Source organism: Branchiostoma floridae, chromosome 8, assembly GCF_000003815.2.
Source record: "Branchiostoma floridae strain S238N-H82 chromosome 8, Bfl_VNyyK, whole genome shotgun sequence".
NCBI classification, from domain to species: domain Eukaryota; kingdom Metazoa; phylum Chordata; class Leptocardii; order Amphioxiformes; family Branchiostomatidae; genus Branchiostoma; species Branchiostoma floridae.
The window spans coordinates 16,468,434-16,488,759 of NC_049986.1; the positions used below are offsets into that span (position 1 = coordinate 16,468,434).

General features: G+C 38.4%; 2 protein-coding genes across 2 annotated transcripts in view; one reads left to right on the forward strand and one right to left on the reverse strand.

The window, feature by feature from the left end:
* LOC118421158 (mediator of RNA polymerase II transcription subunit 27-like) overlaps positions 1-20,326 on the reverse strand; it is a 38,423-nt gene that overhangs the window by 2,557 nt on the left and 15,540 nt on the right. Inside the window, exons 5-7 of the mRNA XM_035828320.1 lie at positions 5,152-5,259; positions 4,617-4,658; positions 556-633 (exon numbers count right to left, since the gene is read on the reverse strand). Coding sequence (XP_035684213.1) covers positions 556-633; positions 4,617-4,658; positions 5,152-5,259 — 228 coding nt within the window. The remainder of the gene's footprint in view (positions 1-555; positions 634-4,616; positions 4,659-5,151; positions 5,260-20,326) is intronic.
* Positions 15,636-18,727, forward strand: LOC118421157 (potassium voltage-gated channel protein Shal-like). The gene is made up of 2 exons (XM_035828319.1): positions 15,636-16,165; positions 17,162-18,727. The coding sequence occupies exons 1-2, from the start codon at positions 16,096-16,098 to the stop codon at positions 18,454-18,456; spliced, it is 1,365 nt and encodes a 454-aa protein (XP_035684212.1). The 5' UTR covers positions 15,636-16,095; the 3' UTR covers positions 18,457-18,727.

Sequence of the window (20,326 nt, forward strand, 5' to 3'; positions counted from 1 at the left end):
ATTCAGATATTTTCTGTTCATCATGCAATTATACAGACCCACGCAAAGTGGCTGTATGATGATCGTAAATTTTTGCGGAAACATTATAATAGAGTACACAGAATATCAAGTGGAGCATGATTGGTGTGTAGCAAGTGCCACTTTGGCTGGCGGTGCACACTTTTGGTTATTACAAACCTGAGATTTTGGGCAAAATGCACAGCTATGGGTATTTTATTTTCCTCCTAGCTTTAAAACCAACTTGTATCTTTTCCAACAATGTACACTAGACTACAACAGTACTGATACTTGAATGTAAGTTCATCTGTGACGGTAATCAACATTATGATACAATTTCAAACTTTATTACCATATTCCGCTCTGGATGTGTGACAAAGGCTTTGGGTCATTACAACTTGAAAATGATCAGAGGACTGATCAAAAGCTTGTTGATAAGGGCTTTATTATAGTGTATGGTTATAAAGTTTTAAACAGTAATGACATTTCTGATACACATTTGTAGATCATGAATTGGGAATCTACAGACTGAGTATAAAAACAGCATTCCCAACTTACCAGAAACGTCTGTAGTGCCAAGTCTGGATGGATGGGGTGCTGGTAGTGTAAGGTGGCAGCTGTAGCATGATCAGAGATCTGAAACACACACACATTAAGAATTGTAGATCTACAGCAACACAGTGACACTTAACTATATGCCCTTTACTACTGTAAGCAACCAGTACATTTTCAAAATAATGTAAAAAAATGGATACTTTTGATATTGTTTACACTTGTATTAATTATAAAACTAGATTTCGTGATTGTTACATGTAGTTGCGAGCATGATTCTTAATTCTATTTAAGTTTTCCCTTGACAATGTGTTATATATATCATATGTCTGTATCATTGACATCATCAGCCAGTTAAGACATTTAGTCTTGAATGGATAATAACAAGTATGTTTTTCATCTATCTTTTGATGAAATACAATACATGATGTGCATGTATATATCAAATAAAACATGTCAACAAAAACACAAAAAATAGCAAACATGATAATCTATATTGTCTGATCTAATCTGATGATAAGTACATTATTAAATGCATATATTCAGTAATCACCTAATACTATAGATATTTTAGTTGCTTGTTTGTATTCATGAACAGGATATACAATATCACACCAACATCTAATATTGCCTACTAGTAATGCATCCAAACGTCTAAGAGAAAGGCAGTATTAACAGTTAATGATCTAATTCCCATGTGATGTGCTTAATTCAGCGATTTATTTTGGTAATTATCTCCATGTACATTACAGACAGGTGGGGAGAGTGATTAACATACAAGTGCAGGGTGTGACTATCTCAAGTGCCACAGGGGGTGTCAAAGCTACAGCGATTATCAGTCAAGCATCGTTACCTTGTACATAAATGTCACTAGAACAGTTGCGCACTATGCGTCACCTTAGACATGCAATTATGATGTACAATGTTGCATTTGGTGTTCTCAGCAGGATTTTTTCAGAGTGTATACGTAGGGGGCATGTTGGTGCATCGAACACACATGGCAAGTGGTGCAGGTGTGAGTATTATAGGGGGTCTGGTGGAATTATCAACATTAAATCATCATTACGGTTGAATTTATAACCCTCAAAAACACTATTTCCTGCATTTTAAGAAAAGTATATAGTGAGTATTGTAAGGGGCCTGGTGGAATCCTTTCCTTAAACTTTTTGAATTCATCATCATCATCATCATCATCATCATCATCATCATCATCATCATCATTACAGAAACACTATATCCTGCATTTTGAGGGATTAACTTTAGTGAAATAAAGCTGGTTGCAACACAATGTTGGGGTCCAAATCACAATGTAGAGGTCCAAATCACAGCATAGGGGCCCAAATCACAGCATAGGGAATCCAAATCACAGCATAGGGGTCCACTATGCTGGAAAGGCCTGGCAAGAACACTGGCATCTGCAGTGTACACTGTATTAACCTTGTCCTTGCTGAGGTAGCTTGTTCTGACAAGAAATCCGGTTTTATTACAGGGTTAAGCAGTGGAAAGGTTAAATTTTCAGAAGAGAAATTTTGAAAAGTACTTTGGCAAGGCTTTATCACTGTGAAACACAATTTCATCAGATGCGCTTTATACATGTAACATGGATCTATAACATGGTATATTAATTCTAAAAGGATAAATCTCTCATATATAATCCCTGAACTTTTCTCATCTTAAGGCATTATGGGGCTAAGTACATTCCTTTAAAGCAAAGCTTTAGTCAAAATACTTGTTACTTACAGTCTCATGAGCTGCCTTATCCATGTAAAGCGTCTCAGCTGGGGTATGCTTAAATCATCGATTGACAAATGCTCAATGTACCTAATAGATGAAAATCTATGATCTCATGCTACTAGTATATCCTGCTCCCCATACTGCCTAAAGCTAATCAATTAATCTATTTAAATTAGGTGACAATGGGCTACTACAAATTTGTGCGTGTCATATAGTGATTCGTGCATATCACATAAGATTTTGTGCAAATGCTTACATAGTAGGCACCCCTGTATTACTATGAGGCACAGCAGCAAGTTGAAGGTTCCGTGCATGATCAGTGAAGTATCAATGATCAAAGAAGAAAGCACTGTAGTATTATCATTAGTAGTTCCCAGTATTTGATTATACTGCTGCTGGGATCCCTGACACGGGGTAGCAGCAGTCGGCTAGTTTTCACGCCGCACTTAAAATTTCCCTGTAAATATTGAAATTTTGTAGTGCCTTAAGTATGAGGGGTTTTGCTGACCTCTTGGCTGCAAACTTAAAACTGCTGTGAATTACTTCTTCCGTCTTCTGCTGCTTCCACCTTGTTTCAACCAGAAACTTAATACCGCAGTAGACACTCCATTTTGTTACTGTCTTTCAAATTTTATCAGGACAGCCTTGTAAAAAAGGTGAAAAGGAAACTTAAAACAGCTGCCACAAATACTCCATTTTGTTCTTGTCTTTCAAATCATACCAGGTCAGCCTTGTAAAAGAAGATGAAAAGGAAACTTAAAACCGTAACAGACTCCATTTTCTTCCTACTATGAAATTAGATCCCCTTAAGGGCATTTACAGTATTTCGCAAATATCATCTTTTACTTAAAAGGTCAATGGTACAAGGTAATGGTTGTTTCATGCTGTGTCTTTTCAACAGAGAAAATGTCAACAGACGTTGTTATGCAATGGATGCTATAGGCACGTTACACAGCACAGGAAAAAGCCTGTAGGATAAGTTGTCCTGATCCGAGACCAGTCATACGTCTGGTTTGCGTAATACATGCTGGTGAAAGCCTCTTAGAATACCACCTGGTGCCATTAACCCTTGTAAAACTACAGGTGACACAAAAGTGTGTTTTTGTTTACACTTTGGGTACCTTTCAGCAGGGTGAGGTTGGTAAGAGATATATACTATAGAATAGGACCCATGAAAACATTTAAACAGTGCTGTTGGTAATTTTTCTACATCATGAGTTGAATCTACTTTATGATATCACACTGCACAGTGATATTCACAACATATGAATGCAGCATTGTTGTGCTGTGAGAACATTATTGTGATGGAACTTCCCATCGCACGAGTTGCCTGCCACTTGTCCAACAGGGGAATTTTCAATAGGCTACCAAAAATTAGGAGACTTTGCCCAACTTTCTTTCCTGTTATCAATGCCGGAAACTTGAAAAATGATGCAAACATGTTGATAATGAGTTGCACATGTCCATCTGAATGACGATTTTTAAGTTCAAAATATTTGGAGTTTGGCACCTAAATTAAATGATACATACTTGTAAAAAAAAATAAGATGATTTTTTTCACAGTTGACAGAAAAAAAAAACGTTATGTACACATTAAGTGTTTTTCAGATGTGTATACGTCATGCAAATAAGTTTTAAGACATGTCTGAGCTGTTTTGTATCTGCTGGCAAATATCACTTTACCTGCTTGCACTGGCTAAACAGTATCAAACTAATAAAGCTTATATAAGGCCAACTGTTAGAGCATGACAACAAGCTTAAACTGAAGGTTTGGAGGGCTTCATTGCTGACTTCATAGCTTACAGTAGTCCTAGAAACATCTTAACACTTACGTAGTCAACCTTGTCTGGGACCCATTAACAGGATCTCCATCAACCAAAGGATTTTCTTTCACACTAGGAATCAGACAGGAGGGGTGGGTGCCTTTAACATTTAAGGCTACCATAGGCTGTGGGCAAATCAATCTTACTTTATTTCGCATAAAAGCAATTTACAGATCCTTAGCAGTGTTAGTACAAGATGGATATCTATGGAGTGCCCCCTGTAAGATTGTGTACAGTAAAGGTATGTTTTCTACAGTTTTGAGACAAAAAATACTTCTCCAGGCTACACTTTTTTCTGAATAGAAAAACCTTTTAATTATGCTGTCCACTCAATTCCTATTCAGTAAGGAAAAAGAATGATGATGAAAGTACTATGTGCATGCAAATGGACACTTATGGTGTCCTACTGAATTTGTTGTTTATTCATATGGCCTATTTCAAATGACACCCAAAATATCCTGCATAAAAGCTCTCATCTGCTTAATTCTATTACCTTCTGTTCATCCTTACCTTTTCAAACACTCTGAACTGGCTCTTTGACCAAATATCCAGCTGTGAAACAAAAGAATATACAGCATTAGTCAGATTAAACAGAACAGAGGTTTGCAAATTCATGCTAGCAATACAATTAGTATGTATCAGGGAAAAGAATGACAATGACCTACATGTAATAGAGGCATGAGACATATCATGCAATACAAAACTATAATCATTATGGCATTGCTAAATCTTTACTGCTGCAAGTACAAAACATGCGAAAACTTTCGCTCTGTTATTCTCCTGAGTAATTTTGAAAAACACTTTCTAATGCTTCAGCAGACCATGGATAGGCACAGCAGGTTTCCATACTTCAAATCCTTGTTGTCTTCCTGAGTAAATTAGAGTTAAAAAGTCAGAGACAGAGGGAATTTTCGAAGGACAGAGTCAGTGGGACAGACAGAGGAAGGGAGTAATCTTAAGTGCTTTTAAGCACTTAAGATTACTTAAGATATCCTTATGCCTATTATGCGAAAAGTTTTCCATTATTGTATAAACTTGTACACACCTTGCCGTCCTCCTGAGTAACATTTTCCTGAAACCCTTTCACCACTACTCGGTCTATCAGCAGCCCCCTCAGGACAACAATGGCTTGTAACGTCCGCCCCAATCCAATCTGAAAAGAGAGCAAAAATTACTACTGATTTATCATAAAAAGCACCGTCACCTGATTTTTGCTATTTGTTATTGTCTTTCAAATTATAAGGATTTGTCTTACAAAAAAGTTGTCTCATAGTCTTTTTTGAGGCTATAATATGGACGGTTGGTTGTTATACACTGTGTCCAATGGCTTTTAACCTCCCAGAATGAAGTTAGCCACCCATTATACAACTGGTTGCAGTAAGGAAAGTCGTGTTAATTTCCTTTTCCAAGGGTACAACATCGGCGGCATGTCAGCAGATTCAAACCAAGAACCTCTGGGTTCAGGGCCAAACTTACTTAGCTACTAACCGTTGCTCCAAAACAACACCACTCCTCCTGTAACCAAAGTGCTATGTCATCTTTTCTTCATTCAACGAATGATCCCCATCTAAATACCAGTCACAACTGGCTCATTTCGGTACACAACATCGCAGCCTGGATGTTATCCTTTGATCTAGCAGTTCACCCCTGGTCAAGGATCCTGCCTCCATCATCGTTAAGTTGTCTGTCATAGTGCAACCATGACATTTAGGAGAGCCCCTTTTAAGAGAACCCAGAGTGGGTGGGATGACGTGCTTTATGCATATTTAATTGCCTGTCAGGCGGCTTGTCTGGTGAGGCTGTGACTGCTCAAACTGCAGAGGCTGCTGGTGGTAGCTGGCCGTGCGACACGGATGCTTAACATTGTACTTTCAGGTATGTTAGTACTGTCACATGTGCCACGTTTTATTCACAAACAAAACTGATGTGGTTAGATCTTGAATTCTCAGAAACAGATAAAAACTAGTGGATGCTATCTGAAATATGTCTGACTGTTCACAAAATCTATCCACTTCCTTGACTAACTTTTGCATCTGCATACGACCAATCTTCATTGACGTACATGTATAGAAGGATGCTTAACATTGTACTCTCAGGTATGTTACTGTCACATGTGCCACTTTTATTCACAAACAAAACTGATGTGGTTAGATCTTGAATTCTCAGACACAAATGAAAACTAGTGGATGCTACCTGAAATGTCTGTCCACTTACTTGAGTAACTTTTTGTATTGAATTTGCATTTGTATTCTTACTGGGTGACCAATCTTCATTGACGTACTAGTATAGAAGTTGAATGATTTATCCAATTTTGGGCCATTTTGTCACCAATGGCAATCAAGGTCTCCATGGGTGGATGTGCAGGAATATATATGAGTATGTTTAAGCAAAATGACCCATCTCATAGCAACTCTTTTTATGGCTGGAAAATATACGATGTGTTGTGCTGCTCTGTTGTGTGGGTCACGAACCATTCAGGAGACTGAGTAGACTACCCTTTCATAATAGTTAAATAGTCAACTTTATCATTCAACAAATTAATACATCAAAAATTCATTATTTGTCCAATTTACAATGTAAGTATTGAAGTGCTCTCAAGTAAGAATGGAGCAATAATTCTACATAGACTCGGCACTAAACAGAAGAAAGCATGTACATGGACATCATCAACATTTTCCCATTTAATTTCCAATTGATAACTCTACAAAATGACAGTTTATAAGATATGAACATGATTCAAAATCAAAACAAAAATCAGTTCAGTGCAAAGTCGTGAGCCTTTGTGTGCCTTTCACCACCTGAGACCTTGTAGAGTGTACTTTTCAGGTGAATGCCATGGGTTAAGCACTATTGAGACACTAAGCTTTTTGTCCTTCTACTTGTGAAACAGTGGAAAGCACCATTAACAGTCTGTCAAATGTATGACAGGCAGAGTATCAACCTGTCACCCCCATGAGAATATGCTTTTGTTATGGAAATATGTGTCTTTTACACTGGACCTTTATCACAGTGTAGATCTATGTAAAGTCCAGATTTTAAAAATATCATTAATGATTATAAAACTAATAGTACCTGGATATACTTGTAGAATTCTTTTTTACAACCAGCAGGTACTTACTTGGCTTAGGCTTCCTATATCCTATATTCTACCAACCTGATGAAATTATTTTCGGTAATAGTGGCTGGGTTTAGCTCAACACATTCATCCCACATCTAGACAATATGGTTGTTTATACCACTGGGAATTGTTTTCTTTTGTCTGCAGAATGTGGTAGTAATATTTTCCCTGTAATTCTATCTGTTGGCTGTAAACTGCGGGTAGGTGCTTTGGGTTCTGTCATGGTTGTCAGTTTAAATCTGACCTAAGTATAAACTACTGAAACATCACGCTACAAATAATGGCTATTCATCTACATTGACTGCCTAAATTATTTGATGGCACACTGTTCTTATCAATTTTGCAACGGTCTCTGTGAGTCGTGTCTGTGTGGTGTCATGGTCTGCACATTCAGCCTCTCAAATTCAGTGGAGCCAGCAGCTTGAATTTGTGCCCAATGTCAATTCAAATTATTGCCCCTGACAAATGTTTAGCCCAACACTTGTTGGGTGTTTTGATTATTAATCAGCCATATACCTGAGGGGAGCTAGAGAAGTGAGTCACACTCATTGGGTGTGGTTATTTTCAAACAGAAGTCAGATTTCAGGACAAGAGGTTGCGCAGTGGAGGCCAATACCGACACTAATCGGTTAACGAAAGAATGAAGACCTTTATTGTACAGTTTTGCCCAACCCAGCTAAGTACAGGTCACAACACGTCAAAACATATATACATATAATAGTATAAGAAATCTTGTCTAACACAGAAGTTTGGCTTCTTCTCGCTTCTTGGTAATGGTGAAAATAAAGGACTGTATGGGTTTAGCTTTGGTTGGTTTATCAAACCCTACCCTATAGCTTTAACCCTACCCTATAGCTTTAACCCCAACTTCACGCATGTGCTTGTGCACTAACCAGCAGAGCAAAAATCTGAGGGAGCAGAAATTTGGCATGACGCCAGGTCTGGACAGAAAAAAGTTCCATTGTCCATTCGAAGGGGGACGTAAAGTTGGTGGCCCTGTGTATGAGGGAGATTTTTATGTTATCCTCGAGCATCAAACCTCATGTAAAAGAACCCAAAACTTTTATGGAGAATAGTACATGGGTTGACCTGATGCGTTTGGCCGAAAATTCCTGCCGTAGTGAAGCTGCATTGCACCACCACCAGCTGATTGAGGATGATTGCCTTAAACTTTTTACCTTGTGATGATCAAGAAACATGACAGGCAGTGATAATTTTAGCACAACCACAAATCAGTGTTACATTGGCTGTCTTTTTCTATGAAACAGTGCATAAGATATATATTTATCTAACCCTTGGGGCAAGTATCACATGGTACCAACTTGTATAGCTCACAAAAGATCACATTTAACAATGATGAAGAGTGCTTTACGTTGAAATATGTTTAAGATATATTTTGTATATTACACATGAAGATACACAGTATATCTTAATCTATATGTGCATAAACAATTGATGTAACACCTACGAATGCTTTGATAAGGACAAAATATTGAACTGAAGGCATTGGCACTACCAGCAGGTATTTCAGCACCAAGGAAAGAACTTCACCAACATCAGCTGTCAGCAGAGTATGGCATAGTTTGCTTTGCTTCCGATGTCAGATAAGAAGACATAGAATTATTATCTGTAACTTGTTTATCTTGTACTTACAACTCTATTTTTGAGACAATTGGTATGAAGAATATCTGAATGCATTACGATGGCATATAGTGATATGATGCTTGAAGAAAACTGTTTGACACCACTTTAAGGTATATTTACATGTACTTGAATAATACACCATATGACAGGAAATCAACAAAACCTACATTTTTACAAATATTACATAGAATTGACTTGAGCTACACTCTAATTAGAGCTGTGTACTTTTAGTTACAGGTAGTCAGGTATAGGTCTATCTATATGGTATCTGTACCCATACCTAAGGAAGTTTTATCAATATGTAAGTTATAATTTTAGTTATACATGTAGCCAACTGTCTTTCTGGGTAATAAATTGTCATCTTTCTATGAGGAATTAACATTTTTGAATCTCAAAATATCTTTAAAATTTTTTTTCAAATTTTCAACCACAACATTATCACAATTGGCATCATTGACTTGGGATCTACTTATGTGTAGTCTGGAAAAAAGGTTGCCACTGGTTGTTTTAGTTGTACAGATACATGTACTCCAAATGGTTAGGTCTGAACATGTACATGTACCTAATCAATTTCACAGGTACAGGTATTAGGCTCACAGCCCTAACCCTAATATTATTCCCTTTACTGCAATAAGCTGCTATTGACGATAGGATGGCAGAATTAGGCCTCCTTCCTACCTGTCTACTCTGGTCTGACTAATATTGCTCATAATAGCTCCCCTGGGATTGGGATTATAAGAATTATCTCCTCTCTAATGTGTTCATAAATGATAGATAACACCGGCACAAACTTGCAAAATATATGGCCTAGTCATCTTGGATTTTTTACAAGACGTATGTGTGCTTGATAACCGTCATCTGCTACAATCAAGACGCGCAGCAAGGATCACGAACTATTTTCATATGATTTGATGATAATCATTACCTTCATCTGGTTTTAAGGAATAATAGGTCCATGAATACCATTCACCTGGATGTCTAACCTTCATCGACATGCTTAGATTATATGTTTGCCCCAGTTTTGCAAGGGAAAATTACACTCCATTCTTTTATAGAAGTGAAAACTGTGTGGTATTCTTTCCGGAGACAATTACTATTGGCACAGTTCTTAGGCCAGGAGTTACAGAAAGATAAGACATGTACATTTGTACATGCACACATCCTATTCATAACATTTGCTTAATTTTAAGCTGCTTCTTTATAATTAGGTCCACTTTTCTTTTTTTGTAGATTGACAAGGCATCAATCTAAATGTCCCTTTTAGAAAAACAAACAGGCCTAATATAAAAGTCTGATGTAATCTTCTAAAAGCATTTTGCCCCTGAAGCATACTGTATTTAGTAGAGCCCACACTGACATGAAACCCTTGGTGCCTGAAACGAATACAAGCGTGGGCTACTTCATTTGTCAAATCTTTTAACATTTGCAGATGTTGTATGTTTGTGGAGATGTCTCCACCACAAAATCATCACAACATCAACAATTTTTGTTAATGCACAGTATACCAACCTCAAATTTTAAATACAGCAAACAACTTCTTTACCACCAAGTGGAACGTTATAAAAGTTCTTGCAAAGTTGAAGTTAATTTACAGTATGAACGCTTGATGGAGCATGGGCCACCGGATTGGACCATTCTGAACTAGTAAAGTGGCATACTTGTCCTTTGGCGCAACAGACTGTTACATATGTGTCCTAAGTTTTACAGCAGCCTTGTGAAATTTTGAGCTCAGAATCAACATATACTTTTCCATGGGGTGCAATTTTCTAGAAACAGCAAGTTTAGATTTCTCCCAAACTGCACATTTTTGGGAAAGTGCCTAGTGGAAAAATAGCGCCCTGAAGTAGGAGCACTTAAGGGCTATATCCTAGCTCATATTCTTGGAAATAGCTGCCATGCTGCTTCACAACATGCTATCATGAGTGGGTGTTTAAAACACCTATTAAATTGTGATGGAAAATGCAAACCAAACGATATCCCAAATTATCATCTTTTCGTCTATAACTTAGATCAGGTGTCCAATTGTTGGGAAATGACATTTTCCAAAATTGTGAAAAAAGACTTCTAGAACAGTAGATCTTGATAATTAAGGGTTAATGACCTGCCCCGAGGTGTATATGGCGTCATAACGCCTGGGCCTTTGCTATAACCACTGAATGGCTATATGATAATACTGGTCTTTGTAGAGTTTATTCCAGAAAACAGCGTGCGTCAAACATATCAGGTAGTTTTACAAGTTGCAACAGAAGACAAAGCAATATTTTCACAGCTACATGTGTTTATAGGGAAAATACCTGATTTTAGGGACAGAACTTGACATTTAACAGCATGGATTACTCTGCTGATGTGCTGTTATCCTTATATATGAGTTAAGTGTCCATCACACTCTTCTACTGAACACTTTCTTTTAGCAGAGTGATCTTTGATTGCCTTTGAATGTGCAATTTGGGGAGAAAGTACATGTAATCTCTGTGTGGGCTTAAGTATGACCTTTTCCCTACAGGGTGGACGACAACTTAGACAGTCTGTCTCTCTTACAGAATACCCCAAGGCTGAAAATGTACATGTACTAAAACACGTCCTAGGAAAATGTTTGGATTGGTTCGGTACATGTGAATGACTCCCTTGACAGTAGGTGTTTTAAGGAGCATTTCATACAGAAAACCAAATCTATGAAACAAGGCATAATTCTTGTCATAATTCAAGAGTCCTCTGCACCTCTATGTACTGTACATTTAACAGAGAGGTGTTCATGCAGAATGTAATTGTTCAATTCATTCCTAATTTCAAGGGTAGGAAGATATACATGTAAGCTGCACATTTGAAGTTGTAGAGAGTTAAAATTTCCTAAGGGAGCATGCACCTGGTCTCCCCAGATGCCTTGCACCTACAGCGCTTGGCACAAGGCTTTGCTTGGCCCAGAGCTTTACTTTGTCAAAATGACAAAACACAGTAGCGTTCTGAGAAAGCCCACATAACACGTAAGTAACTGTACTAAGTTTACAGGAGATGGTTGCATTACCCATGGGTTTTAATCAAAATCAATAGATGGTCATAACGCTAGTTCACCTTTTTCCGTTGGGTAACCTAGATTCCTTGTTTTAAAAAGCTAGGTATTTGAAGATTTCAGATCAACGACGTGGGTTTCAAATGTCAACAGTTTCAAGATATTGCAATGTGAAACTACCTTCCATCGACTTAACGATCCCCAGATACCCTATGTTTATATACAATGGATACAGCTTACCCTACGGATAAAGGTGACCTTAGCGTTAATAACTTTTAGTTTTACAATGTTAGATTCCCTACAAAGAACCTCCTCAACACCAGCCTACAGTACTGTAGTGACAAATATGTCATCACCAGGCAGACAAATGACATCCCCCAGAAGCCATGCTGATAACCTTTACTCCTCCCAGAGTATCCCAGATCCGTTATCTTCCGTGTATGGGGCCGGGTATTGATTGCGTCCCATGGCTGTAACATGCTTCTTATCATCTAAATTGAATTGTACAGCCAATGGTGACTCTGGCTGGGTGACAATGTACATGTAGTCTCCTAAGTACATCAGGGTACAAGCTAGTGAATTTTTAGCATAATGGGCCACTACGCTATAATTTGTGACCACCACGCCAAAATGACGATGTTACATTCACATTTGTATTGAAGTTTGTCTTCATCACTCTAACATTATAGAATGATACAAATGTAGCAAGGGTCCATTTATAGGCAGTGATATCAAAGTCAGCTAGTTTGGGAGAAAATGTTGGAAGCTACAGATCTCCTTAATCAATCCAAAATCAATCAAAAGTCATCCCCATAAAACTTAACTTTTCATCAGGTCATAATAGTTTCAGTCTTTATAGTCATATGAACAAATATGGCAAAGCAGATCCGTTCTTTTTATTGAGAAAACAAAGTGTTTTAAAAGACTTGGCCAGTAAGAAATTTTACCACACCATGTTAAAATGAGAGCATCTGCTGTAACCATGGCCAGCAGTGACTTGAAGGGCATTCTTTGCCCCTTCACAATTACCTTTCTAGTCTATTCCTACCAGAATCCATTTGAATGGTTACAGCCTTGATTGTGGAAGTCTGTCACGAAGCAGCTGATAATTGTGTCTCCTGGGATGGCGAGCCACCCTCACGCCATTTCTGCTGATCTAACATCAAAGCCAACAAGGGAGCCTACTATCACTGCTTTTCATTCATCTCGTTATGCCCATTAGAGCTTTGTCTCAAACCGGCTTTGAAAACTGGTAAATCTAGTTGCTGATGCAGCATTTTGAGATGTTGTTGCCAACAATATTTCGAGAGCAAACTGTGTGGCGAAACAGTTGAAAGATACAGCTCTTTCTTTGAAAATTCTCTGAAGACTAATGAAACAAGGTTTCTCCATCTCAATGTATACACTATCTAATAAATACATCACTGACCTAATAGATGTCTACTGAGGGGTGACTGTGGTGCGATAGATGTCAGTTAGCTAAAGGAATGAGTCCACTCTACTATATACAAATTTATTTATTGCTTAGGCCACACCAATTTTATTTGTGTTTCTCAAATTTCCGGACCCTATTTTTTCCGATTTGAAAAAAATAAAACTTTCAAATTGATGGCCACACCTCGTGTTGACAAAATTTCACTACCTCTCCTTTCTCAAATTAACTACGGGCCTCAAATTCCAGTAGCTCTACGTTTATCATTTTTCTTCAAACTTTGGACTTTGCTACCAGGAACTCCCTAAATATTGAAAGTTTAGGTTTACCTGTCCGATCTCTCCTACCCGACTTTTTGAAAAGTTTTTTTATTATTTTTTCTTCGACTGACCGACCCAATTTTTTTCTGCAAAAATCTAAGAAACAACAAATAAAATTGGTGTAGCCTTACCAAAGTTTAAAAAATCTGATGTACAGAAGCTGCTTCTAAAATCAAGACTTTCACATGGCACCCATTTAGTCAACTCATCACTGTCTAACACATGACAAATGTCTTGCAGGTAATCCAGAAGAATTATCCATGTATGCTGCATATTACATGATGATCTGGGCTATCAATCATGAATACTTGAAAAGTGATGAATTGACCTGATTTGTTACAATATTTTTACAGCAATCTTGCACTAAAAACCCAGTCTAGTCAATGTACATACTATTAGGTTCCTACAAAGCTATTTTCAATGGTCATATGCTACCCACACTAGAGATATTGGACATGGTGCTAATTGCATGTTGTTTGCATGACTATGTAATCTGTCTTGTTATGTAATGTTCTCAGACAAATCATACAGCATGCAACTATCTTAGTATGAAAGGAATTCAAAGCCAAAAACATACATGCATCTTGTTCAGTAATTGTTACAAAACTTCTTGTTCCTATTGTCAACTGTTTAGTTCACTGAATATACCATTAGTCTTAGTTGTTGTGTGACACGTAGGTACTTAGGTAAGCAGTTGATTGCATTAAATATTTGTTGTACCATAAGCTACAAGCCTTGTCAATCATAGGTAAGTATCAACAGTAATAATTGGACCCATGAGACAGCTGCTGGCATGGAATACATATATTGTGCTTTAACTCCAAAGGAAAGCTTTGATGGAAAATGTACATGTATTGTAGAAGGTTCAAGCAAGAAGGACTAAAACTAAAATACATAATCCTTGTTTTTTTTACATCAACTACAATTGACTACAATTAACATCACATAATCATTTTGGTTAAGTCAAGACACTGTGGGGCTCCAAAAGAATTCAGAATATAGCAGGCCTCGAAATTAACTTTTTTCCCTACTGTCCCAGCAGTGTTCCCAAAAATAAATTCCAATCGTCCCGAAGTGAGGATGGATGGTCCCAAGTAGGAAGTATGTGTTACAACAATAAATATAATGTTGAGTCAGACTCAGAGTACAAAATTTCTGTATAGCTAATTGTCAATTACATGTATAAAAGAGTCGAAAGAGAGTCGAAAACTGATTTTGTCATTCTGCAGATTGCAGATGGGTACTTCAGATTGCTGATGGGGTTTACATCCTGATGTTGATTATTTTTCTGTCGTCCCAAAAAAGGTCCCAAAGTGATTTTCTAGTGGTCCCGGCCTAAATTTTTGGTGCCCCGGGCCTACGGGACTATGTTAATTTCGAGCCCTGTATAGGTTCAGGTATCTTTCAAAAGTTCCTGCACTTGACAGGTATTATCTGTAGTGATTCATTTCCTTTCATCATAATAAATGTTACTATGCTGAACAACATACATATCAGTATTGTCAACCTTGCACATCCTTTGTTCATATTCATCAATTGTGTGAATAATGTTGTCTTTATTCTGTTGCTTCTCTACAGAAACAACAGGGACTGGCTACTTCTGATAAGCAACACATGAGAAAGTACAAGCTTGAGGCTACAAAGGAATTTTCAGCAGCAACTTTGTCTTTGTGAAGAACAAAACACAACAAGAGATACAACTAAATACCTGGCTTTGACTTCCATACACGAGTATAACTGGAACTAAGACATTGACAGGATATGAGGACAGTAGACTACAGAAAGGGTGGATTAAAGTTTCAGAAAAGTGCTAGAAAAAAAACAGGACTGGCCACTTTGCTTCTGATCGTTCAAATAATCAGAAGGTGGGGATTTACAAAACATAAGACTGCACTGTACTCACTGATAAGAGACGTTGTGTAAAAAGGAGGATACAAAATTCCACAACTTTCTATGGGACATATCTGCAGCTGGGAGGACTATAAGATAAACTGTACAAAACCTGCCTATTTGAAGAGAGGTGAAACAGCCGTGGAGACACGATGTTTGATTCACATACATGGAACTTCGCACACCTTTGCAACAACACATGTTCTTCCAGAGCTTGCCATTCTGAGAGAGTTGGGAAGTAAAACAAAATTGCTGGATGTGTGGAAACTTTGATCCAAGCAGCTCGAAATCAGCAAGACAGTCTGTCAAAACAACTTTGCTTTGCTAAATGGAGGCAACTTCTTCAACTACAAAAAATTCAGCACCATGGACAGGTTAAAGCAGACACAGATATGGACACTGTTATAGACCATTAAGAAGAGGGCCACTGAAGTCAAGGATACCAAGTGCCCTTTACAGACTTCAACACTAGAAACAAAGAGATGGCACCAGGCAGCTAAGACGGGACTGCCACCCTTGATCTGAAAGAAACCCGTTCCTTTGTATGGAAGTCATTCAGTGAAGTCGGCACTTGAAAGATGAGTGCCATGGGGACGAAGATGAGGTATTCCTTTGCAGAGGCCATGAGGAGGCTGCTGTTCATTGCAGGTAAATAGCAATTAAAACAAGAGTAATTGATAGAGCAATTTGTCAGTTGTAGCGTAAATGTGACATGCAGTGGTCCTATGATTCCACTCAATTTTATTATGAGATTGAAGTTCAGTCTGAAATTTGAAGACCTTTTGAGTAGTCATTGCAAGCTGCTGATCCAATATTTCAGGATAGGCACAAAACTTCAGAAGTCAGAACTGGGTAAAATCTATTGAAAAGCAGCATATCTAAGAGAACCAAGCTCAGTGATGTTTTGGACCAACTCCAACCTACCCCTCTGAAGTCTGCCCCATGGACCAAGGGAACTGTAAACTCAGCAAAGAACCACTCTAATGATGGCCCTGTGGAACAAAAATGTGGGCCCAACTTGCACTTTGTGCTCTGTATCATCAATAATGATGCAGGAGTTTTTCTAGAAAAATACTGCATTGGGATGTGAGGGAGTGGAGTTTTCCATGGTGTGTGGGTTAAAATGGGGTGTTCTAAAGGCTTCTTGAGAAGGAAATTTACTGTCAGACAGGTCTCAGTTGATGACTGTGGCCAGATGTGACCTATTGTATAGCATCTCTAGATATCTAGTCAATGCTTGAGACACTCTCCTTCCTTGGGTTAGGGGATGGCTGGTTAGAGCATAGGGATGGCACCGCTCTTCCTCTAAAGTAAAGCCATCATTGATGTAATATGTTTTAACTTGGGGACTGATCACACCTGTCTGATTTAAGCTATCATCAATTCAAGTATGTACAGCTAGACAAGACAGTCACTGTAAATAGTTTGATCACATGGCACTGGAGTTTTCTGACCTGCCTACATTTTGGTCTACTACCTAACTCAAGGCTAACTGATTGAACCTAGCAAATGGAGTACCTACAGTTGTTTTAGCCCCAAATAAGGCAGCAAACAGACCACCAAAAGAGTGGCAAGTAAGAACAATTCTGATATCCCAGGCATGTCCTTTGTTGAACCTGTCACCATTCTTTACTTGTTTTCCAGATCCCTCGGTGGTCCACTCTGTGAACTGCCACAAGAGTCAAAACGACAAAAGGGTTGTGATCAACGTAAGTGGTATCAAGTTTGAAACTTGGCGGACAAACCTGAGCCAGCATCCAACAACGCTATTGGGCAGCTGTGAGATAGACTACTTCTTTGATGAGAGAAACAACGAGTACTTTTTTGACAGAGACCCTCATCTGTTCAGGTACATCCTAAACTACTACAGTACAGGAGAACTTCACTTCCCCAAATACGAGTGTCACGTTGCCTTCGAGAATGAGCTGAAGTTCTACAGGATTGTACCCGACATGATTCAAGACTGCTGCTTCGAGGATTACCAGGACTACAAGGATGCTGAAAAGGAAACGCTTTATCCCGAGAGACATAGCCCCAGCACTAAAGAAAAGGATCCAGAAACTGAGGATACAAAGAGAACTTTTAGAGAGAATTTGTGGCAGATGTTTGAAGATCCGGAGAAATCCGGAATGCCCCAAGTGGCTCCAGCTTTCAACTACATCATTGGATTTTTTGTAATGATATCCATCCTGGCCAACATCATTGAAACAGTGCCTGTACAAGAAACTGATGGAGCCAAAATTTCTTCAACACCAATGGGTGATAAGTATAACCTGATATTCTCCTGTTTGGACACGGCGTGTGTGGCTATATTCACAGTGGAATATGTGCTAAGGGTATATGCTGCACCCAAGAGGGCACAGTTTGTCTCCAGTGGAATGAGCATCATAGACCTGATAGCTATTCTGCCTTTCTACATCGGACTGTGCCTCACCGACACCGGAAATGTCAACGCCATCTTCGTGACGCTGAGAGTCTTTCGCGTTTTCCGTGTCTTGAAGTTTTCCAGAGACTCAACAGGACTGCGCCTCTTGGGCTATACGATACGGAACTGCATGAAGGAGCTGGGGTTCCTCGTCTTCTCTATGCTAATCGCTGTGGTGATATTCTCCACATTCATGTTCTACATCGAGAAGGGCGTAGAAAACACAAAGTACACAAGTATACCAGCCACGTTCTGGTACACTATCGTTACCATGACTACACTAGGTTACGGAGACATGGTCCCTAAGACATGGCTGGGAAAGACTCTGACTGGTATATGTTCCCTTAGTGGTGTTCTACTGATCACCTTGCCGGTGACGGTCATAGTCACAAACTTTAACCACGTCATACAGAAGGCTGAGAGAGAGAAGAAGCTAGAAACTATGGACAAGCACATTTTCAACACAGGTAAGTTGTACAATGCACCGCTGTTACCAACTGCACCTCATGTCTGACCAAAGACAGTCTGCGGGAAGAGGAAGGTGGCAAGACACAAGTTTTCTGCATTGCACAGTTTCACCTGGCTGGTCAACCACCTGGTACAGCCAACAGCTTCCAGTCATGAGCCACTGTGACAGCAAAACACTTCTGTCCAATTTTACATATTTGAGACCCTCTGCTAACCATTTGTATGTCCCCATGAACATCCAAAATTAATGATGATCGCCTCTATAAACAAGGTAAAATCATTGATATTGTGAAAGGACAAATTAAAACAGTGGGAATTTTGATGCAGAAAAACTGAAAGCAATGTGGAGTTACAGCATTGTGGAAATTAAGTTGTATATTGAGTGAATGTTTTCTGGCCAACCAAGCAATTCATCTGGAGCAACAGTTACTGCTCCCTTGAGGCTAGTCCTATATCTTGTAAGGTTTGAAAAGGTTTCATTGACAGAACTTTGGAGGACAAACTGAATTCAAAGTCAATCTGGCATGATATTTATCAAAACTAAAGGAAGTGAAATCCCATTACCCATTCTTATTTAAGTAATGTCAATCTGAAGTGCTGGGGTGCTCTTCCAATGGAAGTATATACACGTGTAATGTGTGTGATACTCGTTTTCTTTTTTAAAGGCGTCAAAGATGTTGGGCAGTGAAACTATGTCGAAGCAAAATAAAAAACAGTTGAATTTTGACATTGACAATGAGATAAAAACCTTCATTTCTTGATATACATGTATGAGCTTCTTATTGGTAAATACTGTATAAATCACTGTACCAATGTAGCCTTGTTGGCAATGTTTCAAACACAACCATTGACACTTGAAGTATGACTCAATGTCAGGCTATCAGTGTGCTCAATGAAAACCATTCCTAATGAAACTTCATAAAAATACATGTACATTGGGAAGCCCCGTGGAGATACTAACATACTATCTGTAATTATCATAGAGTGGCAATACTTGAATATGGACCTGAAAATCAAAGATTAAGTAGATAATTACCAAAAAAGGCACTGGTGTGTGAAATTGGCAATTTAGCCGACAGAGCCAGAAACTGTATGAGTATACATGTGAGTATGTCAGGAGATTTGACGAGTATTAAGTATTGAATGTATCAGTATTTCTGTTCAATGATTAAATGGCCTGGCTCCCCTTGGAGAAATAAACTTTCTTGTCTATTTAAGCTAGGTTTAATCTATCATACATGTAGTTGGATGAGATTGTACATCTTTGATTAAAGCAATTTTGAGGGAAAGGCAGAAAATCTTTCTTGAAATTGGCAAAGTCTCCAGTCAATCCAGCCATGCTAAAGTACTTATGTTTTGAAAATTCAACCTTTTCTGATTACATTCAGACAAAACAGTATTACTCACTGTACATTTGTACATAGATGTTTGCACATAGTATACACCCTTCTGATATCATTGAACATCAAATGCTACAAATCATACATTCTGTTCTTGATACATGCTGGCATGCAATCAAGATAATATCTGCTTGTGATGTCATAGTAAACATGGTAACTGGTTTGGGTACTGCAATATAACCCCATTTGTTTGAGAAGCAGAAAGCAATCATTCTGAAAACTTGCAATTGTTTGATTGTACTTAATGATGACTACACACTTTTTGCTTCTCAAAAGGGCACTTTGGGTGAGTAGCATTACCAGGTTCCGAGTCTGCTGCCAAGCTTAGTATGACGTCATGGGTGAAAATTACCTGGTGGAGTTAAGACCTGGAAGTGTGTATTAAAAGGATGTACACTTTGTACAAACATCTATGTTCATTGAAGATACAATGTATCTATGATGGTTGCTTTTAATTGGGAACTGTTGTAGTAACGTTTAATATCATTGGTGACACAAGCAATTAAACTAAGCCAA

Bases quoted from the DNA above. Each gene is read 5' to 3' on its own strand.
- LOC118421157 (XM_035828319.1), top strand. From the start codon at position 16,096: ATGAGTGCCATGGGGACGAAGATGAGGTATTCCTTTGCAGAGGCCATG. The intron at 16,166-17,161 runs GTAAATAGCAAT...CTTGTTTTCCAG, and splicing joins GAGGCTGCTGTTCATTGCAG to ATCCCTCGGTGGTCCACTCT.